Source organism: Cygnus atratus, chromosome 24 (genome assembly GCF_013377495.2).
Source record: "Cygnus atratus isolate AKBS03 ecotype Queensland, Australia chromosome 24, CAtr_DNAZoo_HiC_assembly, whole genome shotgun sequence".
NCBI classification, from domain to species: domain Eukaryota; kingdom Metazoa; phylum Chordata; class Aves; order Anseriformes; family Anatidae; genus Cygnus; species Cygnus atratus.
Genome location: NC_066385.1, coordinates 275850 through 295740, shown reverse-complemented (window position 1 = coordinate 295740; position 19891 = coordinate 275850). Strand labels below are relative to the sequence as shown.

General features: G+C 43.4%; 2 protein-coding genes across 10 annotated transcripts in view; both read right to left on the bottom strand.

The window, feature by feature from the left end:
- Positions 1-19: 19 nt before the first annotated feature.
- BCAS2 (BCAS2 pre-mRNA processing factor) lies at positions 20-3745 on the bottom strand. The gene is made up of 7 exons (XM_035561382.2): positions 3599-3745; positions 3443-3535; positions 3296-3366; positions 3064-3225; positions 1954-2004; positions 795-875; positions 20-228 (listed from the first exon to the last, which is right to left on the bottom strand). Exons 1-7 carry the CDS (start codon positions 3689-3691, stop codon positions 99-101), a joined length of 681 nt encoding a protein of 226 aa, XP_035417275.1. The 5' UTR covers positions 3692-3745; the 3' UTR covers positions 20-98.
- A 72-nt stretch (positions 3746-3817) lies between these two features.
- Positions 3818-19891, bottom strand: part of DENND2C (DENN domain containing 2C) — a 23650-nt gene continuing 7576 nt past the window's right edge. For 3 of the 9 annotated variants that reach the window (XM_035561374.2, XM_035561376.2, XM_035561375.2), the window contains exons 3-19: positions 19676-19824; positions 18995-19107; positions 18457-18624; positions 15667-15760; positions 14879-14923; positions 13383-13570; positions 10667-10776; positions 10067-10154; positions 9642-9719; positions 8809-8949; positions 8284-8432; positions 7724-7901; positions 7368-7409; positions 6291-6396; positions 5237-5476; positions 4616-4702; positions 3843-4029 (exon numbers count right to left, since the gene is read on the bottom strand). In XM_035561374.2, coding sequence (XP_035417267.1) covers positions 3998-4029; positions 4616-4702; positions 5237-5476; positions 6291-6396; positions 7368-7409; positions 7724-7901; positions 8284-8432; positions 8809-8949; positions 9642-9719; positions 10067-10154; positions 10667-10776; positions 13383-13570; positions 14879-14923; positions 15667-15760; positions 18457-18624; positions 18995-19107; positions 19676-19824 — 2008 coding nt within the window. In that variant the 3' untranslated portion in view covers positions 3843-3997. Of the gene's footprint in view, positions 4030-4615; positions 4703-5236; positions 5477-6290; positions 6397-7367; positions 7410-7723; positions 7902-8283; positions 8433-8808; positions 8950-9641; positions 9720-10066; positions 10155-10666; positions 10777-13382; positions 13571-14878; positions 14924-15666; positions 15761-18456; positions 18625-18994; positions 19108-19675; positions 19825-19891 lie in introns of all 9 variants that reach the window. The other 6 variants (XM_050715311.1, XM_035561370.2, XM_035561373.2 and 3 more) reach the window with 5 other exon arrangements.

The window sequence follows — 19891 nt, the reverse complement described above, 5'->3', positions numbered from 1 at the left end:
TTTCAGAACCCGCCGCAGAGCAGAGGGAGAACAACGTTTATTGGAGGCCGAAGGGGAAATACAGAAAGAGGAAGCGGCTCCTGGAGCGGAGCGAGCTGTCAGAAGTCCTGCTGCTGGATGTTCTCCTTGTTTGCTTCCCCCTGCTGCTGTTTGATTTGTGAAATTTCATTTTCCAGCTGCACAATCGTTCGTTCAATCTCATAGTTTTTACTGACAAGAGACACCCACCTGAAGGGGAAAAGAAAGGAGAAAAAAAAAGGCTTTAGGCGTTATTTGGAGTTTAACAGTCCCGTTTGAAAATCAAAGGAACAGGACAGTAAGTGCTCTGAAAAAAAGGACACCACTAGGACACCAAATAAAGCAGCATTTTTCTCAGCACGTGAGAAGCCTCAGCTGACATCAATGGCCGTTTGAACAAACACAGTGACAAATGGGGGATTTTAACTCTAATAAGCCTTAGCACAAAATATTTCATTTACTAGATTGTAAGAAAAAAAAGGCTCAAAAGCAGATTTTCCATATTTAGATAGGGAAAAGTTTACAAAAAACGTTTTACACAATTTCAAGCAGCCAATATGCCCTCCTTGCATCTGTCACACACAGTTTCACCCAACCACTGTAACTGTAATTAGTAACTGAATTAGGCACCTTTTAAAACACTGTGCAAAGCAACAGTATTCACACGATAGCTTCCTATGATAGTACTGAAAGATTACTGATATTCTGCATGAAGGAATTTCACACAGAAGATATAATCCATGGAAGATTTAACAGAAAAAAATCTAGATACTCACGTAGATTCCATTTCTCGTAGCTTAGCCCCAGCTGTTAGCTGCATATTCTTTCGTTGCCAGTTCAGATCTTGAATGTTTTTCCTGGAAGAAAAAATACATTTTTTGTTGTTTTGGTTTGGTTGGGTTTTTTTCATTTCTTTAAAATTTGTAATATCTGCTGCTTGAAATACACCGCTCTAGAGCTACTACTAGAAAGCACTTGCGTAGCCAACATCCTAACCACCATACAGTACCAGCATCCAGAACCCTGATATAAGTTAAAAAAACAACAAAAAAAAATACACAAAAAAAATCCATCCCACTACAACGAAAACTTCAAACGTTCAAGTCTACCACTACTGGCACAGCGCAGAAAACAGGAAATCAGTTTTGTTCTGAAAGAAGTCAGAAAAGCAGATCTGCTAACCAGTAACAAAACTCAGTTGTTCAGTGAATCGACTGAGAAGTACAGAATACTTGGAACTACTTAGAGACCAAGTTACTTTTACTGTTAGCCTCCTTATACAACACCACGGTGCTCCTTTAACTTTCCCAACTTGAGCTCCTCTTCCATGCTCTCCCATGCTGATTCTAAGACACTAATCACAGATAACCCAAACACCAATAAAAAATAAGACTTGGCTACGCAACCTCACCTTCTACCCGTGTCCCGGTATACAGCCCTATCTTCAGGTCAAAAATGATGGTAATTTACGTAAAGCTGAAAAGCTTTACTTACTAAGTCCATAGCATCCTGTCTAGACAAAGTTATGAAGGTACACCACTTCAATATACATCCACCATCTTTGCCTATTTCACCTCTGTAAACTTGTTAAAGCATTCATGTTAAAAACGATAGGACTAACCAACATCAGCCAGCAAGCCCTGACTGAGACAACAGCACATTAAATAAAAGCATATCAGCAGTGAAAAGAAAACATGACTGCATTTCAAAGAGGATCCTACCAAAATTCAATTTCTTCAAAGCACATGTTCAGACAGAAACAAATCAAACCAAACCTGAGTGCAACAGGTATTATAAATGTAATAGTTTGGGGAAAGGGGTGGATCTTTTTTCCCTTGACCAGCTGATACACAAGTACACAAGGAGGATGGGGGGGGAATATTGTTCCACATTCCTTCCAACCTCAGTATGAAACTATGAAAACCAATGACTCACCTCAACTTCTGAAGCTCTTTCTGGGCTTGTTCTATCATATGAACCAGATGCCTAATAGCAGAATGCAAGCAAAGCATTAGCAAAACAAGTAATTGCTAGATCAGCCCTGTTTACCCAACCTGCCATTTAACTCTTTAAACAGGCAACATGTCACTAAAGGCAAGTATAAGACTTGGTCTCACCATAGTCTGTGCTCTTCACTCCTGAAGAGAATGACGATACGAAAGCATTCAGATCATAACACGTGCAGTTTTAAGATGTAATGCTTCAATAATCACTACTTTCAACCCTTGCCATCAGACAATATCATAAAACTACATCCATTAGTCACTTTTTATTTTCATGTTTTTCACTGTTAGTTTGCACTATTCTCAGCAGAATTGTATTGAAATATCTCGTTAACTTATTGCCTATCTTTTAATTCTCATTGTTAACTTACCGGTAACGAGCTTCCCCCCCATAAAACTGTCAGAATACAAACAGTATAGAAACAGTTCCTTTCTCTTCCTGATACATAACTTAAAAGATCCTCTACCTAACTCCCTTCTCCTAAGGTAAACAACCCTTTGCCTTCTCAAAAAAGGAAAGCTTCACATTCCTTTTGTCTACACCATTACTTGAAAGTTAAGCTAACCCTTCTTAAAAGCGGACATTCACATTCTCTGCCTGAAATAGCTCTGGTGATTCCTGCAACCACACTTTCTAGAACTCTTCATGGCTCTTACGACAACTTTATTAATAAATGGCTCCAGGGTGAGGAAGATCAGTAGCACGTCATTTTTATTTTCAGCTACTGAATTACCATTTCATAGGGACTCATTATTCCCATTAGTTATCCATAGTTAAAGCCCATTATCAACTATCTGCCACGAAAACTGTAACTCAGAAAAATTCAGGATTGAGATTTATGGAGGCACAGGGTACTTCTCGGCCACAGAGAAAGCTCCTTTTCTTTCAGATCAGCATTCTTCTCTTCCGCATACAGCTCTCTCAAAGGCACTCGGTTATTCCTGGATGCGTCCTAAAGATTCCCACTGGACTTGCAAGAAAAACACGACAAACGAAAGCCAGGGCTTCGGCCAGGCTCAGCAGGACGGACGGGCGCCTTACTCGTTGTACACCTTCCAAGCGTTGCAGCCGTGCTGAGACATTAACTCCAGGTTCTCGATGCGGACGGCCTGGTGCTCCAGCTGCGCCATGGAGTTGTTAACGCACTCCTGCCACGCCGTGATGTCGTTCTTCTGGCCGGAGGACGGGGCCGGCAGCTCGTACCTGGAACACAGCGCCCGCCCCACTCAGGCCCGGCCACCCGGCCCGCCTCCCTCCCCTCCCCGCCCCTCACCTCTTCATGCTGAGCAGCTCCAGGGGCTGCCGGGCCGCCAGGCGCTCGAACTCGTTCCTCATGATCTCGGTCTGCGGGGAGAGCGGCGGTGAGGGCGAGGGGGGGCGCGGGGCGGCGGCGCAGCGGGCCGGGGCCGGGGCCGCTCACCTCGAAGGCGCTGTAGTCCTGCGCCGGCAGGTAGCTGAGGTAGTTCTTGGTCGGCCGGTACCGCCGCGTCTCCTCCTCCACCAGCGCCGCAGCCTAGCGCACGCGGGGCGTCAGGCAGGAACGCCACCCGCCGCCCCGGCCCCGGCCCGCACTCACCGCCTCGCGGACGCCCGGCGCTTCGTAGCCCTGGTCGAAGTAGGGCAGCGCGTCCACCACCACGTCGCCCGCCACCAGCCCCGGCCCCGCCATCGCCCGCCCGGCCCGGCCCGGCCCCGTCCCGCGCCTGCGCCGACCCCGCGCCTCCGCCCCGCAGCGCCTGCGCGCCAGGCCCGCCCCGCCCCCGCACGACGCCCCACAGAGGAACGGACACGGGAGGTTGCGGCACGGGCTGGTATTAGCGCGGGGCCGCCGGCCCCGGCAGCCTCGGCCCCTCCGGAGGCGAAGCCGAGGGAGTCCGGCTCCGCGTCGCGGGGCGGGGGACGTCCGCCGCCCCCTCCCGGGCCCCGCGGCAGCGGGGCTGCTGCCACCGCTCTGCTGTCCCGCAGCAGCTCGAGTTCATTTCTTCTGAAGAAACTTCATTTTACTTCCTGCAGAGGGGAAAAAGAGAAAAAAACAAAACCCCCAACATTAGGATTTGGAGGCACTTCAGGGGTCATCCGGCTAAGGAGCTTCTTAAGGCAGAAATTCACGCTTGGCCACTTTTGCTGGCAGGAACATGCCTGCCCCCTCAGTATACTCTGAGCGAAGACCAAAGCCAGGAAGCACGTTCAGACATCCCAGTGGTCGGAGGATGTCCACAAACCTTATCTAGAGCTGCCAAAGCTTAAAAATAAAAATCTTACAACAGTGTTTTGCGGCCCCTTCAGGGACAAATAAAAACAGGAGGAACACAAGTACAGAAGGTAAACAATGTGTCCAGCTTTCTGGTGTAGAGTTATTGAGGGTGATAGAACATGGAACAGGCTGCCCACGGGGCTGTGGAGCCTCCCTTTCTAGAGACTTTCAAAACCCACCTGGACGCGTTCCTGTGTGACCTGATCTAGGTGTTCCTGCTCCGGCAGGGGGACTGGACTAGATGATCTTCCAAGGTCCTTTCCAATCCCTAACATTCTGTGATTTCTTCAATAGCTACGTTTATTTAAAATAACAACAACAACAAAGCTATGTCTTTACCAAGGCTGCGAAGGATTTTGTTCATTCCAGTTGGTTCGGTCTCCGTAACACTCTCCAAAAACTCTAAGGCACGGACCTCAAAAAGGCCTGAAGAGGAAAAATAGCATGTAGCTAGACAAGGTGTTCCATCTCTCAGCATGTGGCATCTCCTATCATCAATGACAACATTACAAAAAGGAAATCATGCATGTAATGTAAGTTACAGGATCAAGACCACGAAAGAGAGACAGGCAAAAATTCTTTGCTTAATAAGATGAACTCTGAGTAATTAGAAAGGCATGGAGCTATTAGAACCATAATCATTAAGGTTGGAAAAGACCTCCAAGATTATCTGGTCCAACTGTCCCTCTACCACCAATATTAGCCATTAAATTGGCTTTTATTACATATGCCAATAGGATAACCTGCCAGGACAAAAGGCTTTTTTAAGAGTAGAAGTTACAGAATCACAGAACGGCTTGGGTTGGAAGGGACCTTAAAGATCATCGCATTCCAACCCCCCTGCCACAGGCAGGGGTGAATGCCACCCAACAGATCAGGTTGCCCAGGGCCTCGTCCTGTTACGTGACATTACACTTTGAAAGTGAGTTTGTAAAACAAGAAATTAAAATCAAACCTCACCTTTGACCACATTCTTACTTAGTTCTCGATCCTGTATGAACCCTGCAAACATCTGTGTTTCCATGAAGAAGTGCAGGAAATGACGCACATTGCGTGACATATGGGATTTACGGAACAGTTCCCGCTGAAACACCCGCTCCCCTTTTTCTGTGACGTTCATGTGTAGGGAGTAGTGACCAACAATCTCCACAAAGAACTGCACAAAAGCTTCAGAGACCAAGGAGTTAAGAGGCATGTCACCTGTGAGGAGGACAGAGGAGAAATTTCACGCTGCATTCACCAGTTCGGACATTCTTCTTTAAAAGAAGGGCACCAGGTGCTTTTTAGGCTGGCTGTTTCAGACTATGAAATTTCATATGAGTGTTCAATATCAAAGCGGCCCTTAGCTCAAATATTAAGATTTCTCTCCCATGTCAACTGTCTGCTAGCACAGGTTCCATTTTGAAGCTTTATCAGTAGAGTGAAAGCATTCATAGTTTCTTTTCCCCTGTTAAGTATCTAGTATCTAATAAGCAGTAAACCCATAACAGTCTAATTATTTTACAGACTGAAACAAATCACAAAACACAAATCCATTGGAAAACTCAGTTTCTCCTGAAGATCATGGAATCACAATTTGCCAGTGCCATTCTCCAAAGCAATGAAATGCTTTTTTAAATTTTCACATTAATTTATTTGAAGCATTATGTGTAAGGAAGATCGACTTTGAAAATAATGTCGCATTATCCTCTAAAGTACAGAAACCTGCTCCAAGTTTAAGAAAAACTTGCTCTCTGCCACTTCAGGAAAATTACAGAAAACTTTGCACAGGAACTGATGCACTTGGCCTAAGCAAAACCAGAGCTCTACACATACTGATCGTAAAAAGAGGAACAATTAGGACAGCAGACTTCTTTCTAACACATACAAAATAAAGATGTTCTCAGAAAGGTCACAGGAAAATAGCTTTATAAAATGGGATTCCTAATGCTTATTTCCATTTGCACACTTTTATGGCAACAACGTGGAAGCTGAAGAGAATTGAGGAGGTGGAAACATTTTTCCATAAACCTACCTTGTATGCAGCTCTGCTCATGTGACAAGATTTCATTTCGTTCCTCCAAGATTTGTACAAGTGCAGCCTGCAGTTTATGAGGCAGGATCTCATCTTCATCTGATACCTAAACAGAAAAGTGGCCATGAAAGCTTTTCTGTTATATCTATTCAGCAGAAACCTCTCTTCATGAACTGATAAGAAATACTCATAACGTGCCTAAAACAATTAGAGGGAAGTTACCCTATGATATGATATATCTCAGTGGAGACAATACATTTGTCTTCTTGTCAGAGACATGAAAAACATTTGCTCGGTGCCTTCTGACTATGTACTATTAGAATCAATACATAAATGACCAACACAGAACAATGTATACCATATCCTCTACACAGAGTCAGGCTTATTAGACCAGCGATAAAACAAACAGTGATAGAACAACAAAAGTCTGTTGAAAAATATGACAAGTCTCAACATTCTAGTGAGAAAACGATCCTTTAATACCTTTCTCCATTTGTAGGCTGCAACGCAAAACAGAACAGTAAGGCAAGGGAAAGGAGATGCCTCCTGAACTAGTAATACTCCAGTAAGTTTATAGTGACTTGTCTGGTGATGTAGAAGGCACCTCCAGCACATTAGGTAAAGTCTGGGGCCAGCAGAGAATCGCAAGTGAACTGTAATAATTTGGCTCAGACTATCACTCCTGGAAAACAAAGAAAACAAATACCCCAACTAGACGAGAGAGGAGAAAGCCCTGTAGAGAACAAGTCCACAGAAAGACAGACAGAAAGCAGAAAAGAATCCTGGTGGTCCTCTTCACTTAATGAACCAACTAAGCATCTGTTTCTAAATCCAGCTCAGGTAAGCAGCACCTTTGGCTTCAGTGCTCTCTCTGTATCTCATGCAACCTCAATCTTACATGAAAGATGTTGTAAGTTTTCCTTCTCTAGTGATCAGAAAGGAATGCAAGATATTTCTTCAACCACTGGAGTCTACATATGAAAACCAGCTTTTGTTGATTTCTTGCTAACATCTCCTTTCGTTGGTGCCTTTTCTTGGCTTATAACCATTAGTGATTAGTGCTGTTATTTCACTCACCTCTTGCAAAAACCTGTCAGCGCAAAGATCAACAATCAGAACCTGGGAAAAGATGTACAAAACACATTAACTCTTTTAACTACATATACTGCCAGATTTTTTTTTTTGTCCCCAGTGGTAGGGGATGTCACATACAAACCACGAGTTTTGCATAACTTCAGCCTGTCTATAAAAACAGTCAATAATTTTTATCTTCAATAGCAATGGAACACCCTGACATGTATCTTACGAGTCACAAACTGTCTCAGAAAGGTTTAAGACTTTATATATAAAGACAGAATCCACAGAGATTCCTCCAGAGAGGTCAGCTTAATACCACCGAATTGTCCCTCCACTGCGTTTCAACCAGTTCTCACCTCTTCTACAGGCAGGTCCTGGAGCTGTGGTAACGAGCAGGAGAGAATGCCAATTAAGAATGGTGTCGGAGAGCACACAATATCAATCATAGACGTTGGTAGGACTGGTATGTATGTGTGTTGCCAAGTGAAGGGATAAAGTATTGCAACTGCAGCATGGCCACATTTAGACAGGGTGCTGAAAAAAAAAGTAAGAGAAGCACAGAGTGGATTGTCAATGTGTCTTTCAGTGCTCAGCTAAAGACATAGGTTAGAAATGCTCAGAAAAAATGTAATTTAGATATATTGTTTATGCATCAGCAGAACCCCATGCATCCACTTTTGAAATCAGTCATGGGGAGCTAGGAATAGCATCAACCCAGACTAAAGAGGTAAAGGACACGTTCCCTTATTTCCTTTCTCCAAATTTTAAGCAAACATTTTGTGGAGAGTGTACAAAAAAAGCTTTAAAATGAAATTATTTACAGTAAGTTAGACAAGCTTGCACATGAAACAGACCCAAACAGAAGAAAAAGCAGTATCCCTCAGGAAGAACTAGTTACTCAGACTCATTATTTTACCTTAAATTGTCAGCAACAAAGATCACCCTCCTTTCCAGCAGGAGAGAGGCAAAGACCCGTATCATGTGAGAGACACTTAGGCATTTAAACAGGCATTCGAAATCAACATGTTCAAGTCGAGAATCTGATGGACGGCAGAGTTCCATAACCTGGGAGAACAGCAGAGTTGCAGAGTGCTGGATGTGACAGCCACAGCACAGAGTTAGAATGCATGAGGGGGGATCTGACCAGAAAGTAGAAGTGATGGATTCTCACAGGTTGAGCCCATGTCACCTCAACAGCCAGGTCAGAGTATTACAAAGGACTCTCAACCAGTTCTTTCTTTAAAAAAAGCAGTGAATCACTTCTATTGCAGTGTGGTTCAACAGGAAGCTAGTTTCTCTGACAAGCTCCAGTCAGACTTTAGAAAATTATCATCAGACTGAAGATTTACAGACAGCGTCACTCTACAGTGCAATTTGCAAAATGCCACTATGGCCCCAAGACACCAGACAACATTGGAAAGCCAGTCCTGAATTCAGTTACCTCATTTCCTGCTCCTGGCAGGAAGCTCTTCACAGTAATAGTGCGCCCGGGAGCAGGGAAAGGTGCCTCCATTACACTACGCATAAATGGGTGTACTAGAGCTGGGGACATCTCCCGCCTCTTCTCCACTTCATCTAAAATCTGCAAGAAAATAAATCAGACTGTTTCAATGCCTGCTGGTGAACCAGAGGAGATACAGGCCTACGTTAGAGTATGCCACTCCATAGCTAAACCTGAAGGGTCCAACACACTAACAGCCCTCTTTCCCCCTTGCGTATGATTCTCGTGTAAGCTCCTCTCAAATGTCTGAACAATCAAATAGTAATAGATACCTCCAATCTCAATCTCAAGTGCTCCAATTATTAGAAATCAGTTTTCATCATCAACTTGCCCCTGTACTCTTCTGCAATAGCCGCTCTTTACTTGCAAGAGCTTTCTCTAGTGTTTACACCTCCTTTATCTACTCTCCTTTTTGTGCTATGAAAAACAAGCTGAGCTTTCCCCCCCACCCCCAAACTGATTTTCCATTTCCAAGTCATGGAAGAAGAGGATGAAGGGGGCACCATCAGTAATATCAGGTATTAGATACCACTTCATGACAATAATTTGCTGAAGGAATAGTTGTCAGTGTATCAGCTGACAAGTCCCAGCCCCAGTATGATTTTATTTGCCCTGTCCAAGTACAAAAATGGCAAGCAAGCACCACACTGCTGGGATTTACTACAATTGCTAAACAATTCTAGACTGGACAGAAGCATCCAGTTACTTCTTGGTGCTTGCAGGTTGTCAGAGACTCATGTCTGACATGAAGTAACAGGACCTCCCCATCTCACCTTGGAGAAGAGGTTGAAGCAGCCTAGGCGGCTGACAATGCAGTATACCTCAGGAAGGCGCTTCCCCTTCCCTTCCGGCTGAAAGACAATAGGAATGGTTATGCTGAGAACATGGATACAATAAAGAACCTAACACCTACAATCTATTTGATTCACAGTATTCTTTCCGCTATAATTCCCTCTACAATTCTGACTCGGGATTCCTGAGCAATTACCAGTTCCAGGGGCTTTCACACCCAGAACCCACTTCACTGTATTACTGGGCATCGTCATGCTCCATCCCTTATGCAATTAAATGACTAGTAACCTCAGCAGCACAGAAGCCACATAACCCACATGGGAAATTACTGCCAATTCACATTCTGCACTTGACTGTGCATTTATCAGCGCATTCTTTACACTACATCCAATACACAAATGCTTACCAGGAGCTTCTTGCTTACCAGGAGCTTCTTGCAGTACCCGAACCAGCGGCTGCCATCCTCACCCGTCAACACAAAAGAAAACGTTTCACTGTGGAACCAAAGAACAGTCAGGGTTAAATTGACTACGCAGTTCAGCCAAAAGACTGACAAACAAAGTCATATGTGCACCACACAAACTATGTGCCATCCCTCCTTCTAGTCATGCCAAAGACCCCCCTGCTGTGGGTAAACCAAGCTACATCAGGCTCTCTTCAGCTGTAAAGGCACCTGCAGACTGTGGACTCATCAAGCTAGAGCTCTCTCCCTTCCCAGCTTCTTCGCCATTCTGCCAAGGAGCAACAGAAGCACCTGCTAACCCCAGGACAGGGCCTTAAACAGATATTACAAACTTCCTTCTTATAATAACAAGATGATGCTCAGGCAGACACAGCACTTCTGAGTCCACCTCTGTATCTCACTTCTCCCCTTCACTGGGCTTAGGGATTCAGCCCTTCCCATTTTAGCTGGCTTTGTCTGCAGTTCCTCTTGTCCTGGGAACTTGCAAATATCTGAGCTTTCAGCACTGTCCACTTCAGACATCAGTATGCAACAAGTCTTTACCTTGTAAGTTGTGATGCAGGAAACCAGTCTTTAGGATCTGGAAAGCAGAATTTGGGAATGACCTTTAGCCTCTCTTCAGTATCCTTTGACTGTCTGAAGGGATGTTCAGCCTGGAGGGGTAACATACATTTAAAGTAACTGAAGTGCAGTACAGAGCTGCAGCATTTAAAACAATGGGGGACAGTATCTTCCTGACACTTCCAAATGCCGAACCATCAGATAGTATCCACAAGTATAGGAGAACACATCCTGACTATAACAGATACCTAGTTCCCTCTTGCAACTTAACTGCTAATTGGACTTTTTAAAAATTATCCAGCTGGATTTGGTAAGAACTGAGTAAGATTTAGAGCCACGACCAAGGTTACAGAAGAATGAAGCTAGATCTGAACCCCCAAAAGACTATTGTGTTGTTAGGCAGCTCGCCTGAGATCTGTTCTTAGATCTGAAGACAAGACACTAACAGGTGCAGAAATGTGTTCAGATTCTGACATGCAGAGCATTCATAATTAAATTCGGAAAACAGAGTACATGAATCTCATGTTCAAGTTAACATGTGTGGGCTCAGGTCAAATCCCTCCCAAAATACAGGACAACTCCCCATGCTTAGAACTGCCCAGAAGGGACAAAAGGAAGGTTTTTAAATAAAAGCGACCAAAATTAAGCATGAAACATCCTTGAGAATGGGAAAGTTTATTGCATAAAGCTGATTTTGGAGACTACTTTCAGTCAGCACATCCAGCTTATTCCAGAGTCCCAAGCTGAGACAATGTGAACAAGTGGTTAGGAAAGCAGTACAGCATTTTCAGAGTAATAGCTTTATAAATGCTTTGCTGTCCTTGGGCATGCAGCCCAAAGAAGCGGGTGACAAGCAGGTTACTTGGAAGTAATACTATTTTTAGAAGAGAGACGTATCTGTAAATCAAAATACCTCCATAATCACTGCTGCATAATTATGGGGCAACACGTCCTGCAAAATCCCAACACAATAAACTGTCCCGGTGAAGTCACCTACCAAAATTTGAGCAGCAGATACATAAACCCTAATTTTTATTATTATTTTCAGTGAATATTTAAAAGCCATTAAATAGCCACATAGTACAGTTGGGTCTGATTATCTGCTAGGACAAAGGGGAAAGAACAATGTACTGCCCTTCCCAGAAGTGTTGAATAGTCTGAGAGGTTGCACCAGGGAAAAGCCAAATCTGGTTGCATTCCTTTCTTCCTTCTAACACCCTAAAGTTCACACTTTTGGCAGATGTTTATGGGCATTCAGTTTTACCCATCAATTAAGACTGTGCACTCTCTTTCTGGCCATGGCCCCTTATTAATTTTGTGAATTTAAAACATTTTCACATCTGACACTCAAGTTATTTGCATACAAAACACTTATGCTGTTGGACAACATAACATGAACGAGGTTTGGATAACATTCAGATTTCTTAATAATCACTGGATTACTCCTGATAGCACAGCTAGAATTACTAGTTCTGATCTGTTTTCAGTGGAAGGCCAGCAGATACAAGCCTAGATTCTGACAGTTGAACATTCAGTTCCATCTGGAACCACAGAAGAAAACATCAACATATCATCCTCTTTGCTTCACACCAATGTGTACACTGATTCATAATTCAGAATCACACATGCTGATTTCGTCTCCCATTTGGGCTGAGCAGACAGAAGGAAAGTTTGTTTCAAAAGTTCTAGTTCACAATAGTTTAATTTCCATAATTCACCTCCAGTTTTGGAGGTTACTATACATGGCTTTGTAATGTTTTGTTTTGTTTTTCCAGAACAGTGTAAGCAAGCATAAAAACCCTGGGCTTCCAGCCCTGCACATCATCAGTCAAACTGCTTTACTCGTTGTTTATAAATCACAAACTACCTGGACGAGGTCATGCCAACTTCGGGAACAAAGCACAGCACTCCCTTTTCTTTCCTGCAGGCTGCCTTGGCAGTGTAGCACAATATAGTATGGCTTTACGGTATTTCCAGACAAAAACAATATGAACCTTCCTAGTTCCAACAAAAGACAAACCTGTAACACCCAATGGGAATTAAGCATGCAGGTAAAAGCGCACTGGCGAACCAGAACAGATTTATTTTCATTAACTGTCTCAGAGGCAATTATTTTCAGTTTAGGAAGACCTCTCAACAGTCTTCCAGCTCTCTTGGGTTTTATATTCTCTCAACTCTGAGCTCTTCAAATAGATTTGCCATATGCCCCAACTTCCAGACAGTCCTACCCACTATACTGTAGCTAATCATAGTATAGTGCCTAAAATCTGATCTTTACATACTTAGACATTCAAGAAACAGTTTCATCTGTATTAGTCGTCAAAGTTTGTTAAAGAGATATAAGGCACATCAAGGTCCCACAGACAAGGAAACAAAGCAATCTGCCACAATACTGGTATCCATACCAGAATAAAGACCAACGTGTTTCCGTAAGCACCAAATCCCCTCTGAACGATCTTCCTGAGCTCCAAAATATCACTTGATTCCCCATCGATAGAGAATCAAGAAAGATACTCAAATGATTGTCCAACAAGAAACAATACATTTGTAACAAAGCAAGGTGCTTCATATCCCAAACCTGTACCCTAACTAGTGGGCCAGCTTCACTGGTATAGAGTTTAGGAATGGACACACACTGGGAGAAGAAATAAACAGCTGCCGAGTGTGTTTCATGAGGAGGTTTCCACACAGCTCTTACCTTGTTGGGAAACTGCTGTATGATTTGTGGTGTGTATTTTATCTCAGATGCCTTCTTGTGCAGTGACACCACTACAAACAGCTCAAACAGCTGCTGCTCCTGAAACTCTATCAAATCTCTCTCCAGTGTCTGGTAGTGTGGGTTCCTCTTGGAGGCTGATTGCACCAGTAGCAGGCCCCTGTGTCGATCTGAAGAAGGAAACAAATTCAAAACAAACCTGTGACCATTACTGCCACATACCTACTTTTCACAGAATAGGAATCACCATCACCTTTAGAAAAAGGAAAAGAAATGGGTGCATTTGCCTCATGTCACAGAACTGCTACACGCTATGGGCCTTGGACTCCTGTGTCAACTTGTCAAGTGCACAGCTGTTCCAGCTACAGGAGCAATGGCATTGCAGCAACTCTGCAAATCTCTTTTGCCTGGTAACTGACATTCTCCAGCTGTCCTGTCTTTTTTTTTTTTTGTCTACACATCTCAGAACATCACACTGTAGTAACAACAAGGAAGGGCTGTGAAAAGCTCAGCACCATCAATTCAGCAGTTGCCAAGCTTCAGGCAGCTAGCCCATAAAGCGGCACGGTCATTTAAGAGAGACAGACCAAGTTTCCAGGCCAGGAAACTTCCAGGCTGAGATGTCTTGACAGACTCACATGCACAGGTAATACTCTGACATAAGAAATTCCTGTGGCCCAGGCACCCTGACACATTATGGACACTTAATTCTTATATCAGATAGTGACAGTCACTGTATTTCTGCAGACAGTTTTCACTCTCTATTACTCTCCTTAATATAAAAAGGTGGAACTTCATTATCAGCTCCACATTAAGGCCTTTTGAATGCTTTCTGCTAAGTAAATGAAACACCCAAAACAATTAAACCGGCCCTTTTCACTAGATGTGACAAAGTCGCTTATCATGGCTGCTGGCAAACCATTACCATTTCACATTCAAACCTTACAGGCAATAGAAACTAAAACCTCCTTGGTCCTTCACACACCAGTTAAGACCAAGTAGTTATTTCAAGTCTGCAGTTTAGGCCTATGATCAAACTTGGGACTAAGGAACCAGACAAACAACCAAGTGATTTCTTCCCACAGAAAAGTGCACTTCACAACCTTTTAAATATAAAATTGAGCCAAGGGAAGGAAATAGTGGGAAAATAAACTCAAGTGTTATCGATAAAGGTGATCTGTAGACAATTTACTGCAAGAGATATTTTAATAAGTGTGATTCTACCAACCCCCAAAAAATAAATCTACTGCTAGCCATTAGCAGATTAATGGCATTAAACCTGAAAGGCTCAGGAGAAGTGGCAGAAATAGAAGTTGATTTGTCACTGCAACAGCTCCCAGCCTTGGCCACGCTACCTCTCAGATGTGCCCTTTCTCTGTCTTGGCAGAAACCACAATAAGTCAGTGTGCCTATCCCATTAGAAGCTTAGCCAATGTGTAAAGCTATGGGGACAGGACCAGTCCCTGTGATTCACTCACTTTTTGGCTGATTTTCCGTATCACTTTCATTCCCACTGGTTTCACCTGAAACACAAATAGTTTTCGCTTATTAGCCATGGAGAAGGAAGATGGGCAACACCCTAACCTGGGAAAGAAAGAAAACTTTAGACTCATCAGATCAACATCACTCAGGTCTGCTCATCTATCCTGCTCAAGGCATCAGCAAAGAACAACCGCTACTTGCAAATGTGCTAAAACAGTAAATTTCAGGGAGTTGATTGAAGTCACTGTTTCCAGTAAGCCGTACGTAGATCAGCCAAACACAGGCAAAGAACAGAAACCAAGTGGTGATTTGATGCTGCTATAAAAGTTACCAGCGTTGCTGAACAGAACATATGATAAATAAAAATCATACCACTGCTAGTAATTCAGAAGACAACAATACCATTTTAGAAGCACAAAAGAGAAGAGTGGAGCTATCAGAGAGAGTTCTTGGGCCAAGCAGTTTTGCAGGGACTTTTTTTTTTTTTCCTGTTTCTTTGAAGTAGTACTTTTAACCACTACTCCACCTCTTCAGGCTCAGACTACAGGAAAATCTTCCACTCTTAAGTGTTAAACTTACGTTAGTAAAGTGTTCCCAGTCCTAATGGTGCTGAAAGTCCACGAATTTCAGTTGCAAGACACAGGGTTCAGCACTGTTGAGTCAGCCCAGCACGAGCTGCAGGAGGTGGTGATGCCTGGCCAGCTAAGAGTACCCCAGGACCTACAGGAACTGTGCCACTCAACAGGTTTGTAGCAAAGAGAATGGTGCTGGAGACCTCCCATACCTTTTGTTGGAGTCACTCTCCCAGCAGGACTGAGCAACTTCACCCTCTTCTTTCCACGCTTAGAATCAAAGATCTCCTGTACTTTTAATACCAACTGAAATCCAAAGCAGAAGCAGAGGTTAATATCGGGGTCCAGAAAAGGGTCCAGGTGCCAACAGGACTGAAGACCAACAGCTATCATGTAGCACCACAATACTTAAGAAAGGCTGCTGAAGTCCTGCCAGGAACCCTGCCTCAGAGATCATTTGCTAGGGTACTTTTAGCACAACTTACTGGATAATGAACGAGCACAGTTTCTGCTGCAAGAGAGAGATTGCAATTAGCACAACTCAAAGTTGACACAGAACTGTACATACAGTCTGGAACTTGTCATATTTTGCTTACTAAACAGCCATCAGAAGAGGCAAACTGTCTGACATCAGACCTCAGTTTTCTTTTGCAGAGGTACTTGCAAACGTTATCTTAAAAACCCTCCACCATGAAGGACTCTGAACTTCACATGCTCTTAAGCACCCCAGTTCTTTCCAAGACCAGAGAAAGTCCAGGGAAAAGCAAAGCTCTCCCAGTGTAGCTTTTTTAAATGTTTGTTTGTTTTGTTTATTTGCTGCTGTAGTTGAATGTTAGGGTAGGTTACTAAAATGAATGGATTATGTACTTTCATTTTGCACAGGTGAACAAAGACAGTAGGACTGAACAATGGGCCTATGCCACAGACCTAGTCCACTAGAAGAAAAATTTTGGGAAACAACACACTCCAAAAGAGACTAAGCTACAGAAACTGAGGAAGCGTCAGCATTTGTCACTCCAGGTCAGTGCTACTAACCCTCATTTCACTAGTCACAAAGGCCTTAAGACCAAAATCATAATGTTTTCTGTAACATGGGCTCCTCTGGACTCCTATCCTCACCTGCTAGTTATGCAGTGCTGCATTTGGCTCATCCATTCTGCATGTCAAAGACTGCTATCACTTCATTGTGAAGGATTTACTTAAAACGTAGACAGCAAGTCAAGTTCATTCTTGTCTCAAGTGAAGAATTCATTAAATGCTCCCACTGAACATAGCAGGGTGTGGTACAGTCATTTGTCACCACAAATACTGCATAAAAAAAGGAAGATATTCAGCAAGGAACCTGTTTTTCAGCTCTAGCCTTTATCCCCAGTTCAGCAAGCTATACTTAGGCTCTTCCTTTCAGATCTATTTTGCCCAGTGTTCTGCACTAGACAGACATGAGGCTGAAAGGAAGAAAACAGCACACAGCAGGAGGCAGTGCTTCTCTTCCAAAATCTGCCTTCTCTAAATTACACTGGGTGGTAGAGGGGGAAAGGTTTTCAATTTCTGTTCTGATTTTTGTACCGTTGAGTCATCAGTGAAAGATACTGGGTGTGTTTTAAGGCACCTATGCATTTCTTAAGCAATAAGAAAGTTCTTTTTAGACTCCAATCCTTTTCTCAATCTCTTGAGCAATCTTGGCTCAATTTCCTGACAGCAAAGTATGCTTCCTGCATGTAAATTGTTACCAGATTTTTGAAGTAGGTTTGCTTTAGCGAATGTTATATTTTCCCCCTCCAAAAGAAAGATACTGTTCATCACAGCATTTTTATAATTTGCCAACGCCAACTCCTTCCTGACTTTCCAAGCCTACAGTTTGCTTACAAAACACATGAAAAAGTTCCTTGTTATTCTAAAACACTTAACATTTGACAAGTATTTTGCAGCTGTCCAACTCTACCTCACACTCTCATGCAAATTGTGAAAATTGGGTGTATATGCTCAAGAAATAATGATCTGCAGAAGTTAAATGATTTTCCCATGACAAAAGTAAGTTGTTGCCACTACCACAACTGGAATTTGAGTCCTGTACACCAAGTGCCACACATACAGCATACAGTGGTAGCTGCAGCTGTCCTTCTATAGCACGTTCTACAAGCTGGTAACTAATACCAGAATCTAGAAAGATTACCAGCATATCAAATGAGAATTACAACCAATCCTAATCCTCTAGTGCAAAAATGGATTACAGGCCTTTCTCACTCTGGCCTCAGAAGCATATCCATCTTTGGCACACAGGCAGAAGGGAACAACTAGAATCAGCAGAGGGGAGAACTGTTGGAAGGCTTTGTGTGGAAGGCTTATCCCTCAATAAGCTGCTCTTCACCTTTAGAATATGAAACAGCTACAAAAGCACGTTCCCAGTGGGAAGTCAAGAACTACAAGCCAATATGACAAATAACCAAGTGCCCAGCCATCTCCCTACAGCAGCACAACACTGTCAGCTGCCTAATAACTCAGTTCCTGCAGGGAGAACACCGGGGGTCAGTCTGCAAAGTCACGGGGAGCAAAGTACACTCAAACAGAATTGTACAGAGCTGGCCCTTTAGCTCAGAGTTTCCCTGCATTCCTGCACTGCATTCAGCACAAAACCAGCATCATCACACTTCATGGAAGCACTGGGAACAAGGCTTAAATGACGAAGCACTAGGAACAGCTGACATTCACATACAGCACTGATCTACAGTTGACCCATTATCCCGTTTGCAGATTATTGGCCAACAAAACTACCACTGGCCTAGCTAGAACCTCTGTTTTTTGATCTCCCAGTATCTGCCCTACTACTTGGATGGGAAATGGTTCAAAAGGGTCACTTGTCCACACATACAGCAGTACTAGCCAACATTCATCTGACTGACACACAGTTCCATGACCGCTTACAAAGCATGTAGAGGTGCTAGACAAAGCAGCAAGAGTTTCAAATGCAATGCAAGAAGTAATGTTTCAAGTTTAAATCTTACCCAGGGCAAGTTCTTTCTCCTGCTAGCAGCCTCTGCTGCTCGGAACAGCTTCCACTCAGTAAATGTGACAGGCAATGTTGTGTCCTTTACCATTTTTCCTTGCAAATTTGTTAGGGAGGGCTGCAGCTCAAGAGTCTTGCGACTGAGGAAGGAAGGTTTTGGGGGAAGCTAGAAAATAATATCAAAAGAGATGGTTAAGCATGGGATTAAGCTTTGGTCCAAGTTCAGAGTCAGAGAAGGGACTACAAATTATAAATTTCCTGCAATGTCCTGCTCTACCAAGCTCTCCCTCCCACCCCCATCCTGTACACTCAAATATCTCATCAACACCCTCTTGTTCCTATTCTTTTGCTCCTTAACAGCTTTACCAATTGCCACTGTCATGCCTGTTCATTACCATTTACATTAAAAACAACAACAAACATATATGAAAAACAATGACATATCACTAGGGAATTAGAGCAGGGGAGGAGCACAAAATGGGGCCCTCGTGAGGATGGCTCTCTAAACATGTGACAGTTTAATCCCCTCACCCTACCTTGGGAGCCCTACTAGTGCTTCGGGAGGGTGGTAACTTCCAGACAGATGGAATCTTCCACAGGGGTAAAGGCAACACTCTGGTATCTTCATAGGGGTTCTCTTTTGTAGGACCTGGGACAGAGGATTTATGGAAGAAGACAAAGGTCTGATTTCTTGCAAGGGAAATGATTAGGACAAGTCTGTGCAGTTGTTTGCCAAGTTTGAACAGGGTTTGAAGAAAGACCTGTTTTGAGATGGATTAGGTTTCTAACACACAAAGATCCTTCTAACCCATTACCATCAACTTGGCAAGCTGTACATAGACTCAACAAAATGGAACACTTCCAACACCGCAGAGAAAGTAGCTCTGTTGCAAAGAAGCTAATTTTGCCAGTGTTCACACAGATCTCTATGCAGCACTCAAGCAGGGGATGTGAAGAGCTAATAAAGAAATCTGTTTAACACAGGCCATTTCTAGCAACCTTCCACGACATCTGAAACCAGATGCAGACAGTTATTCTGCATAGTTATTCACAGGCAGATAGCAATTAACATCAACAAGGAACCCAGATAGGGAAGATTATAAAAGTCACAGAGCTAGACAGGTCCTCAATGCATTCTCCTCTTCATTCCTCCCTCCTCGGCTGCATAGCTACCCCCAAATAAGGTGAGTGAATCCCCCAGAAGCACAGGCACATACAGATAATGTCCTCGTAGATATTGTCTTCTGACTGTGCGTAGATGAGCCTGGATCCTGCAGTGTCATTTGTCTCTTCTCGAAGTTTGTGGGAGCTGGTGGCTGCCATCCAGTTGCGGAAGCCCTGGATGTCCTCAAACTCAAAGGATTTCCTAGAGGAAAACCAGCATAACATCTTCTAAAGACAAATGCATGTACCTGTGAGTTGTAGTCTCCAGT